Source organism: Lithobates pipiens, unplaced genomic scaffold, assembly GCF_037356315.1.
Source record: "Lithobates pipiens isolate NorthernLeopardFrog02 unplaced genomic scaffold, aLitPip1_a1.2 Scaffold_27, whole genome shotgun sequence".
Lineage (NCBI taxonomy): Eukaryota > Metazoa > Chordata > Amphibia > Anura > Ranidae > Lithobates > Lithobates pipiens.
In genome coordinates, this window is record NW_027507788.1 from 42,266,540 (window position 1) to 42,286,685 (window position 20,146).

The 20,146-nt window shown below is 45.0% G+C and overlaps 1 protein-coding gene across 1 annotated transcript in view; it reads left to right on the top strand.

Moving 5' to 3' along the window:
• The window catches only part of KMT2A (lysine methyltransferase 2A), a 255,114-nt gene that overhangs the window by 145,585 nt on the left and 89,383 nt on the right, over positions 1 to 20,146 (top strand). Inside the window, 4 exon segments of the mRNA XM_077456885.1 lie at positions 4,336 to 4,526; positions 6,198 to 6,298; positions 15,472 to 15,609; positions 19,319 to 19,477. Of these exon segments, the coding sequence (XP_077313011.1) occupies positions 4,336 to 4,526; positions 6,198 to 6,298; positions 15,472 to 15,609; positions 19,319 to 19,477 (589 nt within the window).

Here is a 20,146-nt window from a genome sequence, read left to right on the forward strand (position 1 = left end):
CTTATGCAGTGTAAATGTTTAAAACTTGGTTCCAAAATGTAATCATTCAGAGCTTAATCTCAGGTGCATGACCAGGTGTTCCCTCATACCACAGCTTGCACACTTTACTGCCACTTTGCCTAGAGTCCTTGATAAAGTACTCAGGGGCTTTTGCCCACCTTTTTACCAGGAGGACTTTACTACAGTGTGATCGCCACCGGGTTATTGCATATTCTTTTTTGGACACACCCCATTTTTGCACCTTACTCCATGCGTAACCCACAGGGAAATATCCTCACCAATATCAATTGTGGACACCAGGCGCAAGGAAACTGCAGCAAATGCTCGGGCAAACATTCGCTCCGCCAAAGGCTGAAAACCTTCAAAAAGCTCAGAGTGATACTTCCTTGCACCAAAGCATGACACTATTTTAACAACAGTCTCTGCATCTGATTCCAGCTCCTATCTCAGGTACGCAATTTGTGGCCTACCTAAGGTAGAGCTTTTTGCAACCAAGTCAAACAGCCATCACTGTCCAGAGCGCAAAAGTACCAGGGTCCTTCAACGCCCACACCTTCTCTACCTTTGTTGGATCCTGATATGCCTGATCTAGATGAGGTAGATGTAGAGGGGAATGAGGATGGCACAGAAGATAATGTTAGAGGACGCCATGGAAGATTTCGCACCCCCAGGTATCTATACACAGGATGTTACAGCTTCATGCAATATTCTTGCCAATGTTGATGTGCTCACTTTCTGCTGTGGCAAAAGCCTAGACACTGATGAATTTGATACCCCTTCATATCGCCATGCCCCTTTGGCTACTAAGAGATTTGCTATGTCTAACAAAACACGCACTGTTCATGACCAAATAGGATGGGCAATGTATGAAGACTGGGTCAATCTAAGATTTTCACCCTTCCAAGAATCGTTGCTGAGCTTTATCCAATAGTAGAAAAGTGGTCTGTCCAGTAGTAGACCTTGCCGTCTCGGCATTAAACACATTATTCTACCTAGAGGTTCCTTCCTTTAGAGATTCTACTGACAAAGTTTGAATCGTTAAACAATCTTTACTCTGGCAGGCCCAGCTCTGCAACCAGCTGTTCTTGCAATTTCTAATTGTCGAACCGGGTAATAAACAATCAACACGATTATGTATTCCAGGACTGCACTTAGACTGAGCAATTAAAGCATTCACCTAGAACAAATCCTGAGACATATGTCTAGAATGGCTCTTGATTTTTGTTCATATGCACAGAATCGTATGGCTGAAAGCTTAGTCAGCTAAAGTGTGCCTGTAAAAGACACCTCAAATGTATGCCTGTTTGAAGGAGGATGTCTTTGGTGAAGCACTTGAAAAATTCATTAAAGATGTCACAGGAGGAAAGGTCCTTCTTCCACAGAGGAAGGTTCAAAAATGACCCTCTTCATGGGCTTCTACTTCTTCAAAATGCAGAACACCTCAGCAGTCTAGCCAGGCTTCAACTTCATAAGGGAAAATTCATCCTTTTATTTTGGCATAAGACTTGGAACACAAAATCCACCTTCTCTAGCCCTAAGCCCTCTGGCAATGAGGGGCGGGGGGTGCTTGTTACAGTTTTTGGCGTTCTCTGGGTCCCAGATGTCCCAGACCTGTGGGTTTAGTCAGTGGTTTCCAAGGAGTACAAAATAGAATTCCAAATTCTACTCCCTTAGCGCTTTCTTAAATCAGCCAAAAGCTGCTCAAGGTCAGTCATATTTGCAGACCATCTTGATCCATCTCTTCTCCCATGCAAAGTGTGAATTAGGGTGCCGGTTTAAGTGTATATATATTCTGCATTAATTATAATTCTTTATGGAAGGTTATTATCCAATGATGAATCTAGAATTGGGATCTTTATTGTTTTTGACTCTTCTGTAGAACACAAAGGTTTGTATTGGGTGTATGGGAATCTCTCAGTTTCGCTCGGCTGCTATTGGTTGCTTGCTAATAAGACATGATGATGGAATGTGTCCCCTTATGAGGGTTCTACATTGGTGCCTGTTGGCACATTTAAAAGTTCTTTAATTTTTCTTACATTGGCTCGAGTGATGTGGAATGATTCTCTTCTTTCCTTTGCGGTTTGATATTGATGTGATCGCGAATGTTATATTTACTGGATTTTGCTAGATCCCTTTTTTCTTCTATATATTTGCCTGATTGTTTTTATTATCTTGCAGAACATATTATTGTGGGGATATGGGATTACTATAAAGTTGGATATTGTTTTGGGGTGCAGTAGTCTGGACTTTTGGATTTCACATTATATAACTCAACATTTTCAACCGGATATGTCAGAGATGGGAGACTCTGGATGTGGGTATTCTGGCTTCCAGGTTCAAAAATTCTCTAGCATTGGTATCCTATGATCTGTTAATTGCCTAAACTCAGTACAGACTAATCTATGCCTTTCCTGCAGTGTGAATTCCAACCGCAAAATAGAGCAAAAGAAAAAAAACAGTCATTATCACCTCCAATGAGAGCACCAAACAGGCCCAGAAGAACCTGGCACAAAGACATACTCAGACTTTTAGGACACAAGCTCTGGACCCTTCCAAACAGGCCAAAGCTGCTGTCTCAGGGACCCTCTGAGAGTTTGAGTCTTCCATTCCACATTGTTTCAAGCAAGGAATGCCACTTCAAGAAAGACTATTGAATCTAGAAATCCCCCATCCTTTGCATGGTACGAACACGGGCATTTCAATCCCAAAGACTACTCTGTCCCTTGCATTCCAGCCTTCCTACAACAGGGACTTGACAAGAACTTGGCATTACGTACTCTAAGGGTTTCGGCCTTGTCCATTTTTTTCCAAAAAACATGGATTTTCTTTTCTTTGTAAATACCTTTATTGTTGGTGTCTCTTATATCGGTCCACCATTACAGCACCCTGTGCTTACTTGGGACCTTGATATGGTTTTCTCTCTCCCCTGCAGAAACCACCCATTGAACCCATTAGGAAGCTTCCCTTGGATGATCTCTCCTGAAAGGTAGCCTTCTTGGTGGCAATTATGTCTGTCAGATGTGCCTCTAACTTAGGGGCTCCCTTGTAAGGAGCCATCTCTCATTCTTCACAAGGACAAAGTATTCTTATGCCCTAGACCTTCTTTTCTTCCTAAGGTGGTCTCAGCCTTCCGCTTCAATAAAGACATAGTCCTACTTGGGCGCTCTACTCCAAAGCACCCAAAGGAGTTCACTGTCTGGACGTGGTCAGAGCTATCACAGTTTAAATCAAAGCTAACGCTTCTGTCAGAAAGATGGTTTCCCCAATTGTACTACCCTCAGGGCTTTGCAAGGTACATCTTGCTTCAAGATCTGCCTTCACTAGGGGGATAAGACAACTAAGATCAAGAGCTTACACACTAAAGGACAAAACACCTCCTTCACTAGTATATGCTCACTCTACCAGATCAGAAGGAATTTCCTCTAAATTTCAACATCAAGCCTCTGCCTAGATTTTTAAGACTACCTGGTCTTCTGTACATACCTTCTGAAAGTTCTATCAGGTTGACTCCCAGTGGTCCGCAGGTGTAGATTTTGCCCGCAAAGCAGCATTTTGATCTTGGTTTGTGGACCGTTGCAAGTTGACATAGTTCTGTTTGCCTTGTTGTTGCCTACTCTTTTTATTCATTGCTTGGGTGTGTTCCAGGATCTATGAATACCAAGCCTTTTCCAGTGCTGTATGATTAAGATAAAAGGAATTTTTTTCTTGACTGTAAATTCCATATCTTTGAGGACAGTACAGGACACCCTCCCCTGTGTTCCTGTGGTTTGTTTGTTTTTTGCAAAACTGAGTGGTGTAGGTTTTGTAGGGGCACCGAGGGGGCCTGTCTTTAAAAACGTTGCCAATGTTCAATCACATGACGGTACCAAAGTATGACCCAGAGCCTAAATGAATAGTTAGATAATATCACGCCTGTGTCCTGTAATGTATTCAAAGATATCGAATTTACAGGCAAGTCAAAATAAAAGAAATTTCACTCTATAAAGAAATTAGTTTTTAAAATGGCAGTTTTAGATTCAGGCAGATTAGTACCTGATCAGATTTTGGGAGTGAATTCACAAAGTTGACAGTCACATTTTTTTTTTTGCATGTCTCTTAAGTTATGGCCTAACATTTAAAACCTTTTTCATGGAGGTTTTACTTTTACATCACTGTAACTTTAATTCTTCGTAAAATAGTTTATATATAGGAATATACTTTATTTTACATTTTCACAAGTACGGTAAATGTGTATTTTTATTTTTTTTATTTTTTTAGCTTCTTAATATAAATAAAGTATTGTATAGACTTTCAGTAGTTTGCTGATTTTAAAACTTGACTTTTTGTTGACCACAGTAACAGCATGTTACCCAATGCAGTCCTACCGCCATCTCTGGATCATAACTATGCTCAGTGGCAAGAAAGGGAGAACAGTCTGGCTGTGCAATCAACTCTAATGAAAAAAATAATTCCAGCCCCTAAACCCAGATGTCCTGAAGACCCAGCATCACCACAGCCTATACACTCGCCAGTCCCAGCTACAATAGGTTTGTACATTATTTTTTGTGCGGTGTGGCCTTTAGATTATAAATTTTCTTGAGAGAAAAGATTGATATGAACGTAAAACATTTAAATAGCTGTAACAATTATTGGCGCTATATAAATTCCTGTATAAGTAATCTAAATATTTTTTTTCTGCAGTTCATTTACTTGTACTTAGTGGTTATGAAGCCTAAACATTTTTTTACTTTAATGTATTCCTTGCATTAATTTTTATGTAGTAGTAGTAGTGTGTCCATTGAGGATATCTCCCCCCCCCCCTTTTTTTTTATTTAAGTCATTTAACAATCTGGTCCCCTACTTCCCATCATCACAGCATATACTTGCAGCTTCTTATGGTGCATAGCTCTGACAGAGTTTTTGTTGAAGTTTTTGCAATCACTGACACTGTCACAAGCTGTAAGGCCTCATTCACACTATGTAGCACTTTGCACATGTGCACTTGTTCACGCTTTGTACATATGGCAGCCTGTTCATTTTAAAAGGCTGCTCTACATGCAATAAAAGCGGCAAAATAGCTCAATTATTTTTTTGAGCTTTTCTTGTTTTGCCTCCTTGTTTTCCACATTTAGGGTGCCATTAACAGTAAATGCAATTTTACACCTGTTCCAAGCACTTCACAGGTGTGAATGTAGCTGGCTCATGCACACCGCAGCTCAAAAAAAAGCTGCTTTTACAGGTATTTGAGCTTTTATTTCTCTGCCTAAAAGCTTGAAGAAGCATTTCTATTTTATGCTCCTTTGCACATTTTTAATGAGCTTCTTTGTGCTTTTTTTAACATTAGCATTTTTTTTTCACAAACCCTCGCCTTAGTTCCTTTTTATTAATTATTTATTTATGAATTTTTTGTGGATTTTCAAGTTTCTTTGAGCTTTTCCACACTCTTTTGCACATTTTTGGGCACTTGGGTTTCTTTTCTACTCTAAAGCTCCTCTCAAAAACGCATTTGTTGGAGTGTTTTCTGCCTGTAAGAGCATATGCCTGTAAACGCATGAAAAAGCCATAGTGTGCATGGCCACATTGACTAACATGGAAGGGAGTTTCCAGGCAGAGAAAAATAAAACTCAAAAAAACTCAAAAGCCTGTAGGAGCAGCTTCTTTGAGCTGCAGTTTGCATGAGCCCTTAAAGCAATCAGTGCCAAATCACTGCTGCTGATAGCTTAGCTGCACAAACTAGAAAGGGATTCAAGCAAGTAATAAAGTCCTTTAAGCACAGATCCTCAGTTTGTACAAAATGTTTTTTGCAATAGTTGCTCTAAATGGGCAGTACATTGGCTTACTGGTTAGTTTCACATCTGCTTGGCAATCCATTTGTATCCCAACCATGACACTAGCTGCATGGATTTTGCATGTTCTCCCTGTGCTTGTGTGGATTTCCTCTAGGTATTCCAGTTCCCTCCCACAATCCAAAGACATGGTTGTAGGTTAATTGACTCCTGTCTAAATTGACCGTAGTATGTTTATCTATAATTGTACGTTAGGGGCCTTAGATTATAAGTTCCTTAAGGACAGGTACTGTTGTGAATGTTAATATGTGTTTGAAGCGCTGCGAAAATTGTCAATGCTATTTAAATACCTGTAATAAATGAATAGTTTTTACATTCAGTGCGATTTTCATTTTCAAAAATGTTTTTTGGTTTCTGTTTTTGAACCTGCAGACCAAGGTAGAGAAGATAGCCCGGAATCGTTACCACCGCCTGGTGTTGAAGATAATCGCCAGTGCGCCCTGTGTTTAAAGTTTGGGGATGACCATGCTAATGTAAGTGTCACTTATTGGCTACCTTTTCACCTCAAGAACACAGCACCTTTGTTATATAAGTATATAAGTAATAATGGCATACTGCCATTATTGTGCTCTCCACTTAACAAAAAAAGGCTTTTTTGCTGGCCTGTTATACTGTATGTAGCCTCTTGTTTCAGTAACTTCAATGTAGCTAAGGAGGTCTGACTTATGATTTGCTGCTTGTTCTTATGCTGCTTACACTTGACCGTTTTTTCCGTCAGAATAAACTGGCAGTACGACGGGACTTGAAAAAGTAAGTTAAATAGCCAGTAGCCAATAGCTGCCCTTGCGTTGTTTTTGGTCTGTCGGAACAGCATACAGACGAACAGTTTTCCCAATAGGAATTGATTCCGTTGGAGAGGTTTAAAACATGTTCTATTTCTAGGACATTTCTGGAGGTGTTTTTTTGTTTTTGTTTTTTTTTGATTAGGGGTTTATTCACCCATAGTCAGTTGACTCCATCAAGCAGACACTGCAACCTTCAGGCACTGAGCATCTGCTGGGCTTTTCAGCTGACCCATTTTGCTTAGGGAGTCTGTTGTTCTGTATTATTAATGTGTATTTGTTATGTGTGTGATAATATATAGATAGACATGCACTATTAGAGTAGCACTATAAGCAAAACCTTTTTTCTCTTATATTCACCGACTTACACAGCTTCTTCTCTTTAGACCATTGGGTTGTTATGCAACCTTTAGGAGAAGACTAGGCATTACATGTTAACATGTGAGAGTAAAAGTAGAACTTTCTAGTTCCGCCCAAGGGGTGGTCCCTTAGGTAACAACCCCTCAGCATGCTACCCCCATCGGTCCGTCTTCTTTTCTGCAGAAGCTTGGCTTTTTGCGCAATATTATAGATCCTGTGATCTGCTTTCAACAGCTGGCTGGGTGACAGGCTGGATACCCTTATCCTTGTAGTCTCCCCAGCCTGGCCATCGAGCGTGTGCAGACAAGAGCTCCGAGCTGGGTCGGCCACGACAAAACCTCAGCTCCAGAGGTGGTCGGTGAGCTTTTATGCTCCGGGGCGCACATATGACCGGGCTACTGATGTCTGCGTCACAGTGTGCCGAGGCCAGCAGCCACCCTGTACTGATCAGAGAGTGGGTCTGTAATGGAATGTCTCCCAGCTCTTCAGGACTGGTAAGTACAGCTCTCCCTGCCTCGGTGGGGCTGAGCAGCTGGGCATTCCCTGGGAGGTCGATTCGGGGGGTCCCTCACCTCCCTCTCTTCTCTCTCTGTCCCTATCTTCCCTCCCCCCCCCTATGGGGGATGCTGCATGTGGCTGCTGAGCGGGGTTTGTGTGTCTGTACAGGGATTCTCCAGGAGGGAGCTCTCACCTGTGGGGGGGGGGGCTGCGCTGGCTGGCTGTGTCCTGAGTCCTGTTTCTCATGTCCCTGGAGGTGTCTGTGAGGCTATGCCTGTGTCCCTTGCAACGCTGATCACGGCCATTTGTTCAGCTCTGTCCCTCATGGTTTCAGCATCAGCGGCCATCTTAGGTGTGGGCAAGGGAAAGCATGCTCTCCTGTGCTTCGGCGGCAATTTTCCCTGTGATTTGTCTTTATACTAGACGCTGGCGGCCATTCTCTAGAAGCCTGAACACATTTTTCAGCTTTCTCTAGTGGCAGCATGTGTCCCGGTGCTCTGGCGACCATATTCCCAGTATTTTATGTCCTTATACTGGATGCTGTGCGCCCATTTCCTTTGGGCCTGAGCACTTGCAGAGCGGTTTCAGCGCCATTAGCAGCAGCTTCCACTGAAAGAGCGGATCCCTCTGCACATGGGAGCCAAAAGAGACCACAGGCACTACTTGCTGGATAGCGCAGAACCCTTCAGGGTGGTAAGTTCTGCCGCCGGAAAGAGCCCCTCAGCCAGCAGCAGTAAGGAGAGTGGGACTGTCACTGTCCTAAGTCCCCGTCGGGTAGCAGACAGGGTAGGGTCAGCATGGCTTCAGAAAATGGTGTTTCTTCCCCCGAAGTCCAGGCAATTGCAGCTGGTTCGCCTGCGGAATGCGTGGTGCCTTTGAACGCCTTGTAAGCGGTCCTCAATTTGTTTGTTGCCAAGACAGAGGCGGTACATGGGCGTGAGGTGCTAAAAAGTGCCCCCCCCCTCCTCTGGGGAGAGCTCTGACGCAGACTCTGGCCCTGCTGAGGCTGGTGACCCCTGCTCTGTCATTTCAGATGACACTGGCCAGGACCGTTTGGAAAGTGAGGATGAGTACCCGTCCGGGTCCGTGTGCGACAAAGCGCTTGTTGGAGCACTTATCACAGCTGTACATGATACCCTGAAGATTCAGGAGCCAGCAGATCCCTCTTTGGGTCCCATAAGCCAGCTATTCACCTAAGGTGTTCCCGTATCTGACTTATTTTGACAAGTTCATTTACAAGGAATGGGGTCAACTGCAACAGACCTTTTGGTCCCCAAATACATGGCGGTGCGTTGCTCCTTTGAGGAGAGGAGTAGTCGGCTCCTCCGGTCGTGGATCGCCCAGTATCCAGGTTAAACAAAGTGACCATGATCCCGGTAGAGGGGACTCCTGCATTTAAGGATCCCGCGGACAGGAAGGCCGAGGCAGTGGCTCGTTCCTTGTTTACGGTTGTGGGGTCAAACATGCGACCAGTACTGGTATCCACACTTGTGTCGCAGACACTAACTCAGTGGGCAAAGCTGTTGCACTGCGAATTGGGAGAACAGCAGGCTTCTCCTGTTTGTGTGGAACTAGCAGACCAACTAGTGCATACCTTCCCCCTGTTATCCAGGGCTTCAGTGTCAGCAGTGGTGCTGAGGTGCCTGATTTGGTTAAAATGCTGGCCTGCTGACCAGGCATCCAAAAAAGCCCTGACGGATCTTCCCTTCCTTGGAAACCGGCTTTCTGGAGCCTATTTGGATGACATTATTAAGAATGCCACAGGTGGTAAGAGTACTCTACTCCCGCAAGCCAGGAAGGCTAAGGAGCCATGCCGTAGGCAAGGGCCCTCTTTTTCCGCTCACAAATGGCTTTTTCGTCCGCCCGGAGCTTGGGCTAAACATCCCCAGCCGACAAAATGACCACGGAAGGGCAGAAACGTCTCTGGAACCGCAAGGCTAACAAGCCTGCAAACAAAATTGCTACCGCATGAAGGTTTGCCCCCACCCATGACTCGGATGGGGGGTCGCCTTCAGGAGTTTGCAGCCCAGTGGTCCTCTTGACTGTCTGACCAATGGGTCTGCAATCTGATTTCCTATGGCTACAAGATAGATTTCCTCTCTTGGCCGCAAAACAGATTCTTCCCCTCCAGCATACCCATTCTTCCTGCTCGTCGGGAGGCCATCTTGGGGGTAGTAGGGGACCAGCTGAATCACGGGGTGATTGTACCTGTTCCGGAATGGGAAAATTTTCAGGGGTTCTACTCAAACCTGTTTGTAGTTCCCAAGAAGGAATGGGGTACGTCCAATCTTGGATCTAAAAGCCCTCAATCATCTTGTGAAAGTGCAGAATGGAATAAGTTCACTCAGTAGTCGCTTCACTCCATCAAGGGGACTCCCTGGCATCCTTAGACATCTAGGATGCATACCTGCACATACCCATATGCCTCTGGCATCAAAAGTTTCTGCGATTGCAGTCGGGAAAGCCCACTACCAGTTTGTGGCTCTCCCTTTTGGTTTGGTATCAGCCCCCGAGTCTTTACCAAGGTATTGGCTCCTGTGTTGGTGTTGCTACAGCAACGCAAGATCGCGATCGTGGGCTACCTAGATGATCTCCTTCTGAGAGCTTCTTCCACCTCAGAGTTAGATGAGGATGTGGCGATCGCCATGCTGACCCTGCTATAATTTGGGTGGCTGTTGAAGCGGGTGTTTCTCCCTTCAGACAAGCTGCAGACTCTCAGAGCTGCGGTAAAACTGCTGATGAACAGCAAGTGGTTGTCGCTGCGCGTCTGCATGTGAGTCCTGGGACTCGTGGTGGCCTCTTTCGAGGCAGTACCATATGCCCAGTTCCACACCAGAGTCCTGCAGAAGGAGATCTTGACAAAGTGGGACAGATCTCCGTTGTCCCTGGATCGACAGATCCAAGTGAGCCAGTTAGTCAGGGGTTCCCTGATCTGGTGGCTGAGGTCCCCGGTGCTTCAGTCCGGGAAGTCGTTCCTACCTCTGAAAGGGACGGTGATCGCAACGGACGCCAGCCTATTCGGCTGGGGGAGAGTGATAGGAGTTCAGTCGACTCAGGGCCTCTGGTCGACGGAAGAATCCAAGTTGCCGATCAATCTGCTTAAACTGAGAGCGATCAGGCTATGCCTCTCCACATGGTCAATGAGACTGCAATGGCTTCCGATCAGGATCCAGTCAGACAACGCCACTGCTGTGGCATACGTAAATCACCAAGGAGGAACAAGAAGCTCGGCCGCCGCACGGGAGGTCGCTCACATACTTCGGTGGGCAGAGCGACATGTACTGGCCCCGGGGGATCATTTACATCCCTGGTGTTTGAGAACTGGCCCGGCTGACTAACTAAGTTGTCAGATGCTGGACCCAGGAGAATGGGCGTTGCATCCAGAGGTGTTCAGGCTACTGTGCCTGTGGTGGGGCACACCAGACGTGGATCTTCTGGCCCCCCATCTCAATCGGAAGGTGCCGATATTCGTGTCCAGGACTAGAGATCCGCGGGCAGACGCGTCAGATGCGCTGGTGGCTCCGTGGGATCAGTACCCGCTGATCTATGTCTTTCCTCCACTGAAACTGTTACCGTGTCTGCTTCGCAGAGTGGAAGCCGAGGGGATCCCAGTAATACTGGTTGCCCCAGATTGGCCTCAACGTCCTTGGTATGCAGACCTAGTGCACCTGGTGGCAGACACTCCCTGGCGACTGCCGGTGCGAGAGGACCTTCTGTCTCAAGGTCCGATTCTCCATTCTGCTTTACCATCGCTGGTTTTAATGGCATGGCTATTGAGAGCCAGGTGTTGAGGAATCGGGGTCTGTCGGACTTGGTGATCCCAACTATGTTGAGAGCACAGAAATCTTCTGCTCAGAAGATATATCTTCGTACCTGGAAGGCCTGCATCTCCTTGTGTGAGTAGAAAGGATGGCATCCGCGCTCCTTTTCTATATCCAGGATCTTGCTGTTTCTTCAGCAAGGGGTGTACCAGAAATTGGCGTTAAGCACCATTAAAGGACAAATATCAGCTTTAGCTGTCCTTTTTTTAGCAACCCCTGGCATCTCACTCTATAGTGAGTACTTTTGCTCAAGGGGTAGTCCCTCCGGTGTTTCCACTGTTACTCCTGTGGGATCTGAACCTGGTATTATCGGCGCTTCAGAAACCGCCATTTGAAAATATCAGAGAGTTTCCCCTGTTGACTCTTTCCCGGAAAGTGGGTTTTCTAGTGGCCATTACATCAGCCAGGAGGGTTTCAGAACTGGCGGCCTTGTCCTGCAAGTCCTCTCTATCTGGTTATCCACAAGGATTAGGTGGTGTTGCGTCCGCAACCGTCGTTCCTGCCGAAGGTAGTCTCAGTGTTTCACATCAATGAGGACATTGTGTTACCATCGCTGTGTCCTAAATTGACACATCCTAAGGAGGTGGCACTTTATGCTCTGGTCGTGGTTTGGGCCCTGAAGGTGTATTTGTCTGCCACGGTTCCCTTCCGGACGTCAGATTCACTGTTTGTTTCGGTGGCTGGTCCACAGAAAGGCATGGTGGTCTCGTCGGCCTCCATTTCCAGGTGGATCAGACAGATTGTAGTACAAGCCTAAGCCTTGAATGGGCAGGTGCCCCCCTTTCTGGTCACGGCCCACTCCATGAGGGCAATCGGAAATTCTTGGACCTTCCGACATCAAGCGCCTATTGCTCAAGTGTGTAATGCGGCGACACGTTTACAAAGTTCTACAAGGCAGACGTCAGTGCATCGGCTGATGCCTGTTTTGGCCGCAAAGTTTTGCAGGCGGCTGTATAGTTGCAATTGCATATGCAATTTTTCCTTTTTTTTCCCCTGTTTTTTTTAGTAAAAATGCAGTACCTTTAAGTTAATGCACTGTTGCATTCGTTACCGCAGTTTTTGGTGTGGTTTGAGGGTAGTGCTTCTCCGTTGAGGAGCACCCTGTTTTTTTTTTGTGGTGGTTTTTCCATGCACTGTAGTTTTTTTTGTGGGTAAAGTTTGTACTAGCTCCCACATGCCATTGTGGATGAAGTTTTATGCTGTTTTCCCAACCCTCATTTTGGCATTGCTTGGGGATGTCCCAATGGTCTAAAGAGAAGAAGCTGTGTCAGTTGGTGAATTACAGAGAAAATAATTTTAAGGTGAGTACAAAAAAATCCTATATTTCTTTTTTTTTTTTTTTTTTTCATTTTGCATACAATAAGGAAGGGTCATAATCCCTGTCAGTGTTTTTTTGCCCTCTGTGTCCCTTTGGGGAGATTTTGTTTCCACTTTCTGGCCACAACAGGAGGTGAGAGGAAATCCCTGCAGATTAATGAATTCCCTTGGGGACCCCTAGGTCACCAGAACTAGTGTCCCTGTTGGAATATTTCCCCTTTTCCCCCTATTTTCTGGAAATGTTTTACTTTCACTTTCAATGATAATTGTAAACAGGACAAATAAAGATGGTGAATCTCCCACAAGGGGGCACAGACCTCAATAAAAACTGACAAGTGTACAAATCCATTTCTACTCTGCCCAAAATGAAAAAAAAAATGTTTTGCTTTTAGTTGTACCTAAATTTTCTTTATTGTACTGCCATCTACAGGTGGTTGGACACTGGCCAACAAAAAGACAGGATGTCCTCCTACCTCTCCTCTTACCTCCTTCCTCCCCTAGGCACAACCTCTCCCCCATAGGCAGGACTTCAGTTTTCTTGCCAGCGGTTGTTTTCACTGTAGTGCCTTGATGGCGCACTGTGTTGTTGCATGCTACTGCTGTCCTATGTGCTACAAAAGTGGTCTCCCAGGTGACAAATGCGGAGGTGGCGCTGTGCTCCCTCTGCACTTTATAAAACTAGTACAAGATAATGACATCACAGGGTTTCATTGTGTCAGCCATATTGCCCACCTCATGTAACTTTGGTAGCAGCGATAGGGGCAGTGATACACCCAACGTTCATACCACAATTAAGGGGGGCGCATTTGCAGCCCTCTCTTTTCCTTGCCATTGTCAGCATAGCAGCTACGCCTCCAGGGTTACATGAGCAAACCTGCTGGGGGTTTTAAGGTCACTGGCAGCCTTAGAGGTCTTCGAGGGTAACCAATGCACAGTTGGCATTTGCATAATGCCCTCTGAGAGAACTGGGATTGCTATATCAACAGGTCAAATGTCTCAGACAGCAGAGAGGAAGGGACCTGATGGGGGTGCTTTACATTTTTTTATTATTCTATTATTTATTTTATTCAAATTTACTTTTTAACACCATACCTTATTTTTTAATCAACTTTATTGCTATCAAGGGATGAACAACATCTACTGTAATAGCATGGGCTGTGACAGGTCCTGTTTTGTAGAGAGATCTGGGGTCTGTTAGACCCCATATATCTCCTCTAGCTTTTAAAGGATCTGATTAAACCGAGACCACCTTCTGCTGCCTGTGGAAGGGATTGAGTGGTTTTCAATCTGAGGAAATTATTTGACATCCTATGGGCAGGAAGTGGTTAATGTCCTTCATGTGGAAACAAGTAAAAGGATGGAGCCGGCAACTCTGTAGTCCATATAGCGATTTTAATAGTTTGTTACAAAAAATTACAAGCAAAGTAGCTGACACATTTCGGCAACAGCCTTGGTTGTAGAATGCTATGACTAAGGCTGTTTCTGAAACGCGTCAGCTGCTTTGCTTGTTACTTTTTGTAACCAACTATTAAAATCACTATATGGACTACAGAGTTTTCGGCTCCATCCTTTTACTTTTTCTGCTGTAGTATGTAAGGACACACTGAGCCTGAGAACCTGGACGAGGATCTTGCAAATAGGATTGGGAGTTCCCCGTTGTGTCTCTTTTCGTCCTTCACGTGGACTATCAGATACAAAGGGTACTCATTTGCTTCTGCATATGAGGGTTCTGGGCTTTAAAGTAGCCTTCTTTTAATGCAGTCCCCAAATTTCACTCCAGGTCGCTTCAACTCAACATTCTTACACTGTATGACAAACAAATCCATTATCTGGACCATCCTATGCATCTATCAAGCCAGACAAATCATTCCTGCCTGTGCCCTGTAAAGTGGCAACAATGGATGCCAGCCTTACTGGCTGGAGGGTGACTTTACAACTCCTTAACTGTGCTGGATACCTGGTCCTCGGAGTTAAGACACCCCATTACATTCTGAAACTGATTGTCATCAGATTAACCCTGGGTTCAAACCTATGCATTTGTTGCATGCAGCAGTTTAACCCCCCCCCCCCCCCCTACAACCTTAGTGGGTAACCAGGAGCTTGGAGCTATTTTTTTAATAATGGACTTTTGGGGTAAATGGGAACCCAATACCCATTCACATAGGGGCAGAGGCTGGTATCTAGGGGCCCCGTTGTTAAAGGGGGCTTCCAGATTCTGATAAGCCCCCTGCCTGCAGACATTCATTTTGGCGTGGGGGGCCACGCTTTTTTCTTTTTTTTTTCGCAGTTTCTTTTTTGCCAGCATTTATTTTTATTTTTTTCACATTCAGCTGGGCCCCATTCTTCCTTTTGAGAGGTCACCCAGGAAGGGTGCAGTGAAGACAGTACCATAACAGTGGCCTACATAAACTATCAGGTCAAAATCTGTGTGCAAGTGTACCGAGAAGAATTGAAGAATTTATGCTGTTTTGAAACAAAGGGTGGGCACAACAAATTTTGATTTGGATTTCTATTCTGTTCCTTTACTTTGCACTTTGTTGATAAAAAATCAACTATTAACATTTCTATTTCTGAAAATATTCACAGCATTTTTCACACCTGCCTAAATCTTTTTGCACCGTACTGTATATGAGGAATATGAAATGTCGGGGTAACATTCTTTAAAACAAGTATGCATACCGTGAAATCCCAAGACCTTTTTTTTTTCTTTTTTTTTTGTGTGTGTACTTGTTCTGTGTTAGGGGTGCAAACTTCTTTCAAGATGATACATTGGTAGCCAGTCAGCTGGCTTTCACATAATTTGAATTTTAGTGTTTGTCAGGAAAGGTTTCCTTTTTAATGGTAATGTTTTTTTTTTTTTTTTTGTAGGATGCTGGACGCCTGCTTTACATTGGACAAGATGAGTGGACACATGTTAACTGTGCTTTGTGGTCGGCGGAAGTTTTTGAAGATGATGATGGCTCCCTTAAAAATGTGCACATGGCAGTTATCAGAGGGAAGCAGCTGGTATGTTTTTATGGAGCTGCTCTGTGTTGCATAGACTGACATGCTGTTGAAGTGATGCCGATTGAGGGAACATTTGAAAGGCCTCACACAAAAGAGCACTAAATACATACTGTAGGCAACCTAAATCCTCTAAATATCTTGACAGGATGATAAATACTGAGGAAAGGGTTGTTGTATTATCATACAGTGAAGGCCTGCTTTGTGGAATCCTCAAGCCAAACAGTAGATCCTTTTTTGTGGTAGAAGTGAATAACCTTGTGATGTCAGTACAGTGAATAAGCCCTGTAGCGTCGGCTTATTTTGCTACAACCCATGAAGGAAATGCTTTCCTTCACATTTTGTGTTTATTGATATTTTTAACCCATAGTTTGTTGAAGCTGCATTAGGTGTTGGAATGGATCGGCCAGCTTGGATTAGGGTGACTGTGTTATGATCTGTTAAGGCCTTGTGTATACATTCATTATGTGTGTAACTGTTTTCCTTTATCATCCATTAAGGGACACAAAGTCTTAAACCTTCAGGTTATACTGCTGCATACCTGAAAATTGGACACTGGTAAAGAAAAAAAAAACTGTGGGCTAGCCCAAGGCATAACCCCTTCTACTACCAAGCATGCCTTTTTCTACTGTACTAGAAGGATGGAGGTATTTTCTCAGCTCCTCTGTTTTAAGAATTAACCTACTTTTTTAGCAATTTTTTTTTTTTTTTCGCTTTTTAGACGATATCTTGAGCTACTACCTTCACTTAGATGGCAGTCAGACACTCTGCCCACCCGCTACCTAGATGGTGTGGGGCTTTGATGTCAGACAGTCCATTGGCATCCGACTTTTAGACATTTCTGCAAGGAGTCTTCCGCATGACTACCCCTGTCAAATCCCAGCCACTTTGGGATTTTTATTTGGTAATTTTAGTGCCTTCAGAAGCCCCACTTTTAACTTTTTGGAGACAATCCTTTTCTCTGCACATCATGACATGCCAATTTTCCCAGTTGCTATTACCTTGGATTTGCAAGTGTTTGAGCTGGCAGATTTGTCATGTATAGGTAGAAGGTGCTTTTCAGGCCCACACCTTCCTTCCTTCCTTTCCTTGGTAGTCTTTACATACTGTTTGAATATCATGACACAAGGTGGATTCTTTGTCAGTCTGGATGGACCCCGAAAGGGCACCTCCACTCCTAGTTCCACCATTTCTTGGAGACTTAGATCATCAATCAAGCTAATGATCCCATTGCTTGGGTCCCCTCAATTTCAAGTCAAGGCTCAGTCTACCAGTCATGCTCCTGTTACTGCTGTGCTACACAACTGAGACATGCAAGCAATAGATGTTTACATGAGCTGGCTACAGTTCCTTTTGTTTGCCAGTGTCCCATCCTGTAGGTGGTATTCAGATCTGAAGGTTTAAGACTTCCCATGTCCCTCAGTGGTCCCCAAAAAAAGGATTCTACAGTGATTACATGAATTCTTATAACAATAATTGATTCTCACACATTAAAGCTGAACTGCAGGCAGACTAAATTTTGCTAAATAAACACTGCTCAGGGCTGTGTTAATGCACAGACCAACCTGGGCTGTACCCAGGGGCTCCAGGTGCATGGGGGGACCCTGCTGTTCAGTCCTACCCTCCCCCCCCCCAATTTCCAGTGCTCTTCTTGCACTTGCTGATTGTGTGGGCGGGGTGTGTATTGCTCCGATCAAATGGGATGAACAGGAGATTAGAACAGCAGGGATCGGGGCAGTATCTAGGGGGCTGCCCCCCAGTTCAGCCAGCTGCACTCCCTAAAAGCCCCCCACAATTCCTACAGTCTCCCATCACTGCATGGCACACAGCTTGAGCACAGGCACTGTGAGTTCCTCCTTCCCATCCGATTCCATTACACACAGCTACGATGTGCACAGTGTAGAGTTGGCTGCCGCAACTGAGCTGCCTTTCTGACCATGGATTCCACAGGTCAGAACTAAACGCAGGAGCCAGCTGTACACTGTGCACGTTCAGGTTACTGTATGTGTAAGAGAATCAAATTTCAGCTCCAAATGTCCGTGTGTTCTGTGGGGAGCTAGAGATCTTAGTGACTGTGTCTAGGCTGTGTACAGTGCATGGATGGGAGACAGAGCTCTGCCCAGTAACCCCTGTACTGTACCCACCTACACGCCCTGTACTGTTCCCCTGTACTGTGCCCTCCTCTCCACCCTGTACTGTGCCCTCCTCTCCGCCCTGTACTGTGCCCTCCTCATCGCTTTGTACTGTGCTCTCCTCATCGCCCTGTACTGTTCCCTCCTCATCGCCCTGTACTGTTCCCTCCTCATCGCCCTGTACTGTTCCCTCCTCATCGCCCTGTACTGTTCCCTCCTCATCGCCCTGTACTGTTCCCTCCTCATCGCCCTGTACTGTTCCCTCCTCATCGCCCTGTACTGTTCCCTCCTCATCGCCCTGTACTGTGCCCTCCTCATCGCCCTGTACTGTGCCCTCCTGTCTTCCATGTTCTGTGCCCTCCTGTCTTCCATGTTCTGTGCCCTCCTGTCTTCCATGTTCTGTGCCCTCCTGTCTTCCATGTACTGTGCCCTCCTGTCCTCCCTGTACTGTGCCCTCCTGTCCTCCCTGTACTGTGCCCTCCTGTCCTCCCTGTACTGTGCCCTCCTGTCCTCCCTGTACTGTGCCCTCCTGTCCTCCCTGTACTGTGCCCTCCTGTCCTCCCTGTACTGTGCCCTCCCACACACCATGTACTGTGTACAGATCTACATATATACAAGCCACTGATCAGCTAGGAAAGGCATTATGACAAGGGGCAGTGTGCACAGGGAGGGGGGGAATAGTGTAAAAAAAGAGTCAGAGCAGTGTGTTCAGACTGTGTACAGTGCAGGGATGGGAGACTCTGCCCAGTGACCCCTGTAATGTGCCCACCTACCCACCCTTTACTGTGTCCACCCTGCATTGTGCCCACTTGTTCGCCCTGCACTGTGCCCTCCTGTCCACCCTCATACTGTGCCCTCCTGTCCACCCTCATACTGTGCCCTCTGCCTGCCTTCATACTGTGCCCTTCCGCACACCCTGTACTGTGCCCTTCCGCACACCCTGTACTGTGTAGAGACATACATATATACAAGGCATTGATAAGTTAGGAGAGGCATTTATGACAGGGGGGCAGTGTGCACAGGGAGGGAGGGTAGCGTAAGAGAGTGAGAGCAGTGTGTACTGGGGGAAAAGAGGGTCAGTATATACAGGGGTGCAGGGTGTACAGAGGGTGGGACAGTGTGTACAGGGGGTGAATTAAATAATAATTTATAAGGGCTTGTTTAGGGGTGGAATTGGGGGCGGACAGGGTTAGGGGTTGGGCGGGGCAACTGGTGGCGAATAACTCTTAAGGCCTGGCTAGTAGCTCTGCCCTAGTGGTTGACTATATGCTTAACATAACATTCATTCTGATATATCTCAAATGCTGGTGGGTGAGTAGTAAATTCCAGCCAAATAGGCCACAAGAGGTTTACAAGAGCCAGAAGCCACACAAGGCTTACAAGAGCCACAATTAGGATACATTCCTGTACTTGCACTTTCTGATTTTAAAATGCATTTAATGTTTTTAATGAATATATAACCACATGCATATTTTGTTTAGTATTTTGTTTATCTGCCCACAAGTGCCCATATCGAATAGTGTTTATATTTTATTCCATTGCTGTATTATTGTATGCATTTTTTGTCCACTTTTCTGCAGAGATGTGAGAATTGTCTGAAGTTGGGTGCTACTGTTGGCTGCTGCCTGTCTTCCTGCACAAGTAACTACCACTTCATGTGCTCAAGACTTAAGAATTGTGTTTTTCTTGAGGATAAGAAGGTATACTGTCAAAGGCACCGGGACCTAGTTAAAGGGGAGGTAAGTTTTATATTCATTAGAGTGAATTTTTTTATCATTTTGAAAGAGATATAAAATTTTGAACTGTAGAGCAGATAGAATGTTTTTTGAAAAAAAAAATGGCAGGTCCTTTTCGAAGAAAAGAAAATGAACAAGGTTGCTTGAATGTATAGGTACACAGCACTGTATTTTGCTGTCGTGCTTGTCTGACTTGCAAAAAAGGATTGGAAAATGTGTAGACTTGTGCACTTTATGGTTTACACATTCTTACCTTGGACTTTAATACCTAGATAGAGAAATGTGCAAGTTTTGCCTATGTAAGCAATACATTTTTTTTGAGTAACTTATATGTTCACCTGTAGTGTCAAAACATACATTAGCTTTACATATAAAATATCCCCCGCTAAGGGATGACAGCACTTGCCACCAATGACTCAATATGTATACATAAAGAATACAAAACACAAATATAACAAATCATTAAAAATGTATATTAATTACTCAATAGTCCACATGTGTATATGCTCAGTGTTCATAATATTCCATATTCAGTTTGTGAAAAAGTACTGGTAAAAGTGGTGTTCCCAGGTGGGATTTCTTCAGGCCAAGAAAGAATCCTGAAGATGAGGATAACTTACTGGATCACATTGACCGCTTGTTTTAGCAAGCGAGTCAATATAGCGCTCTTTA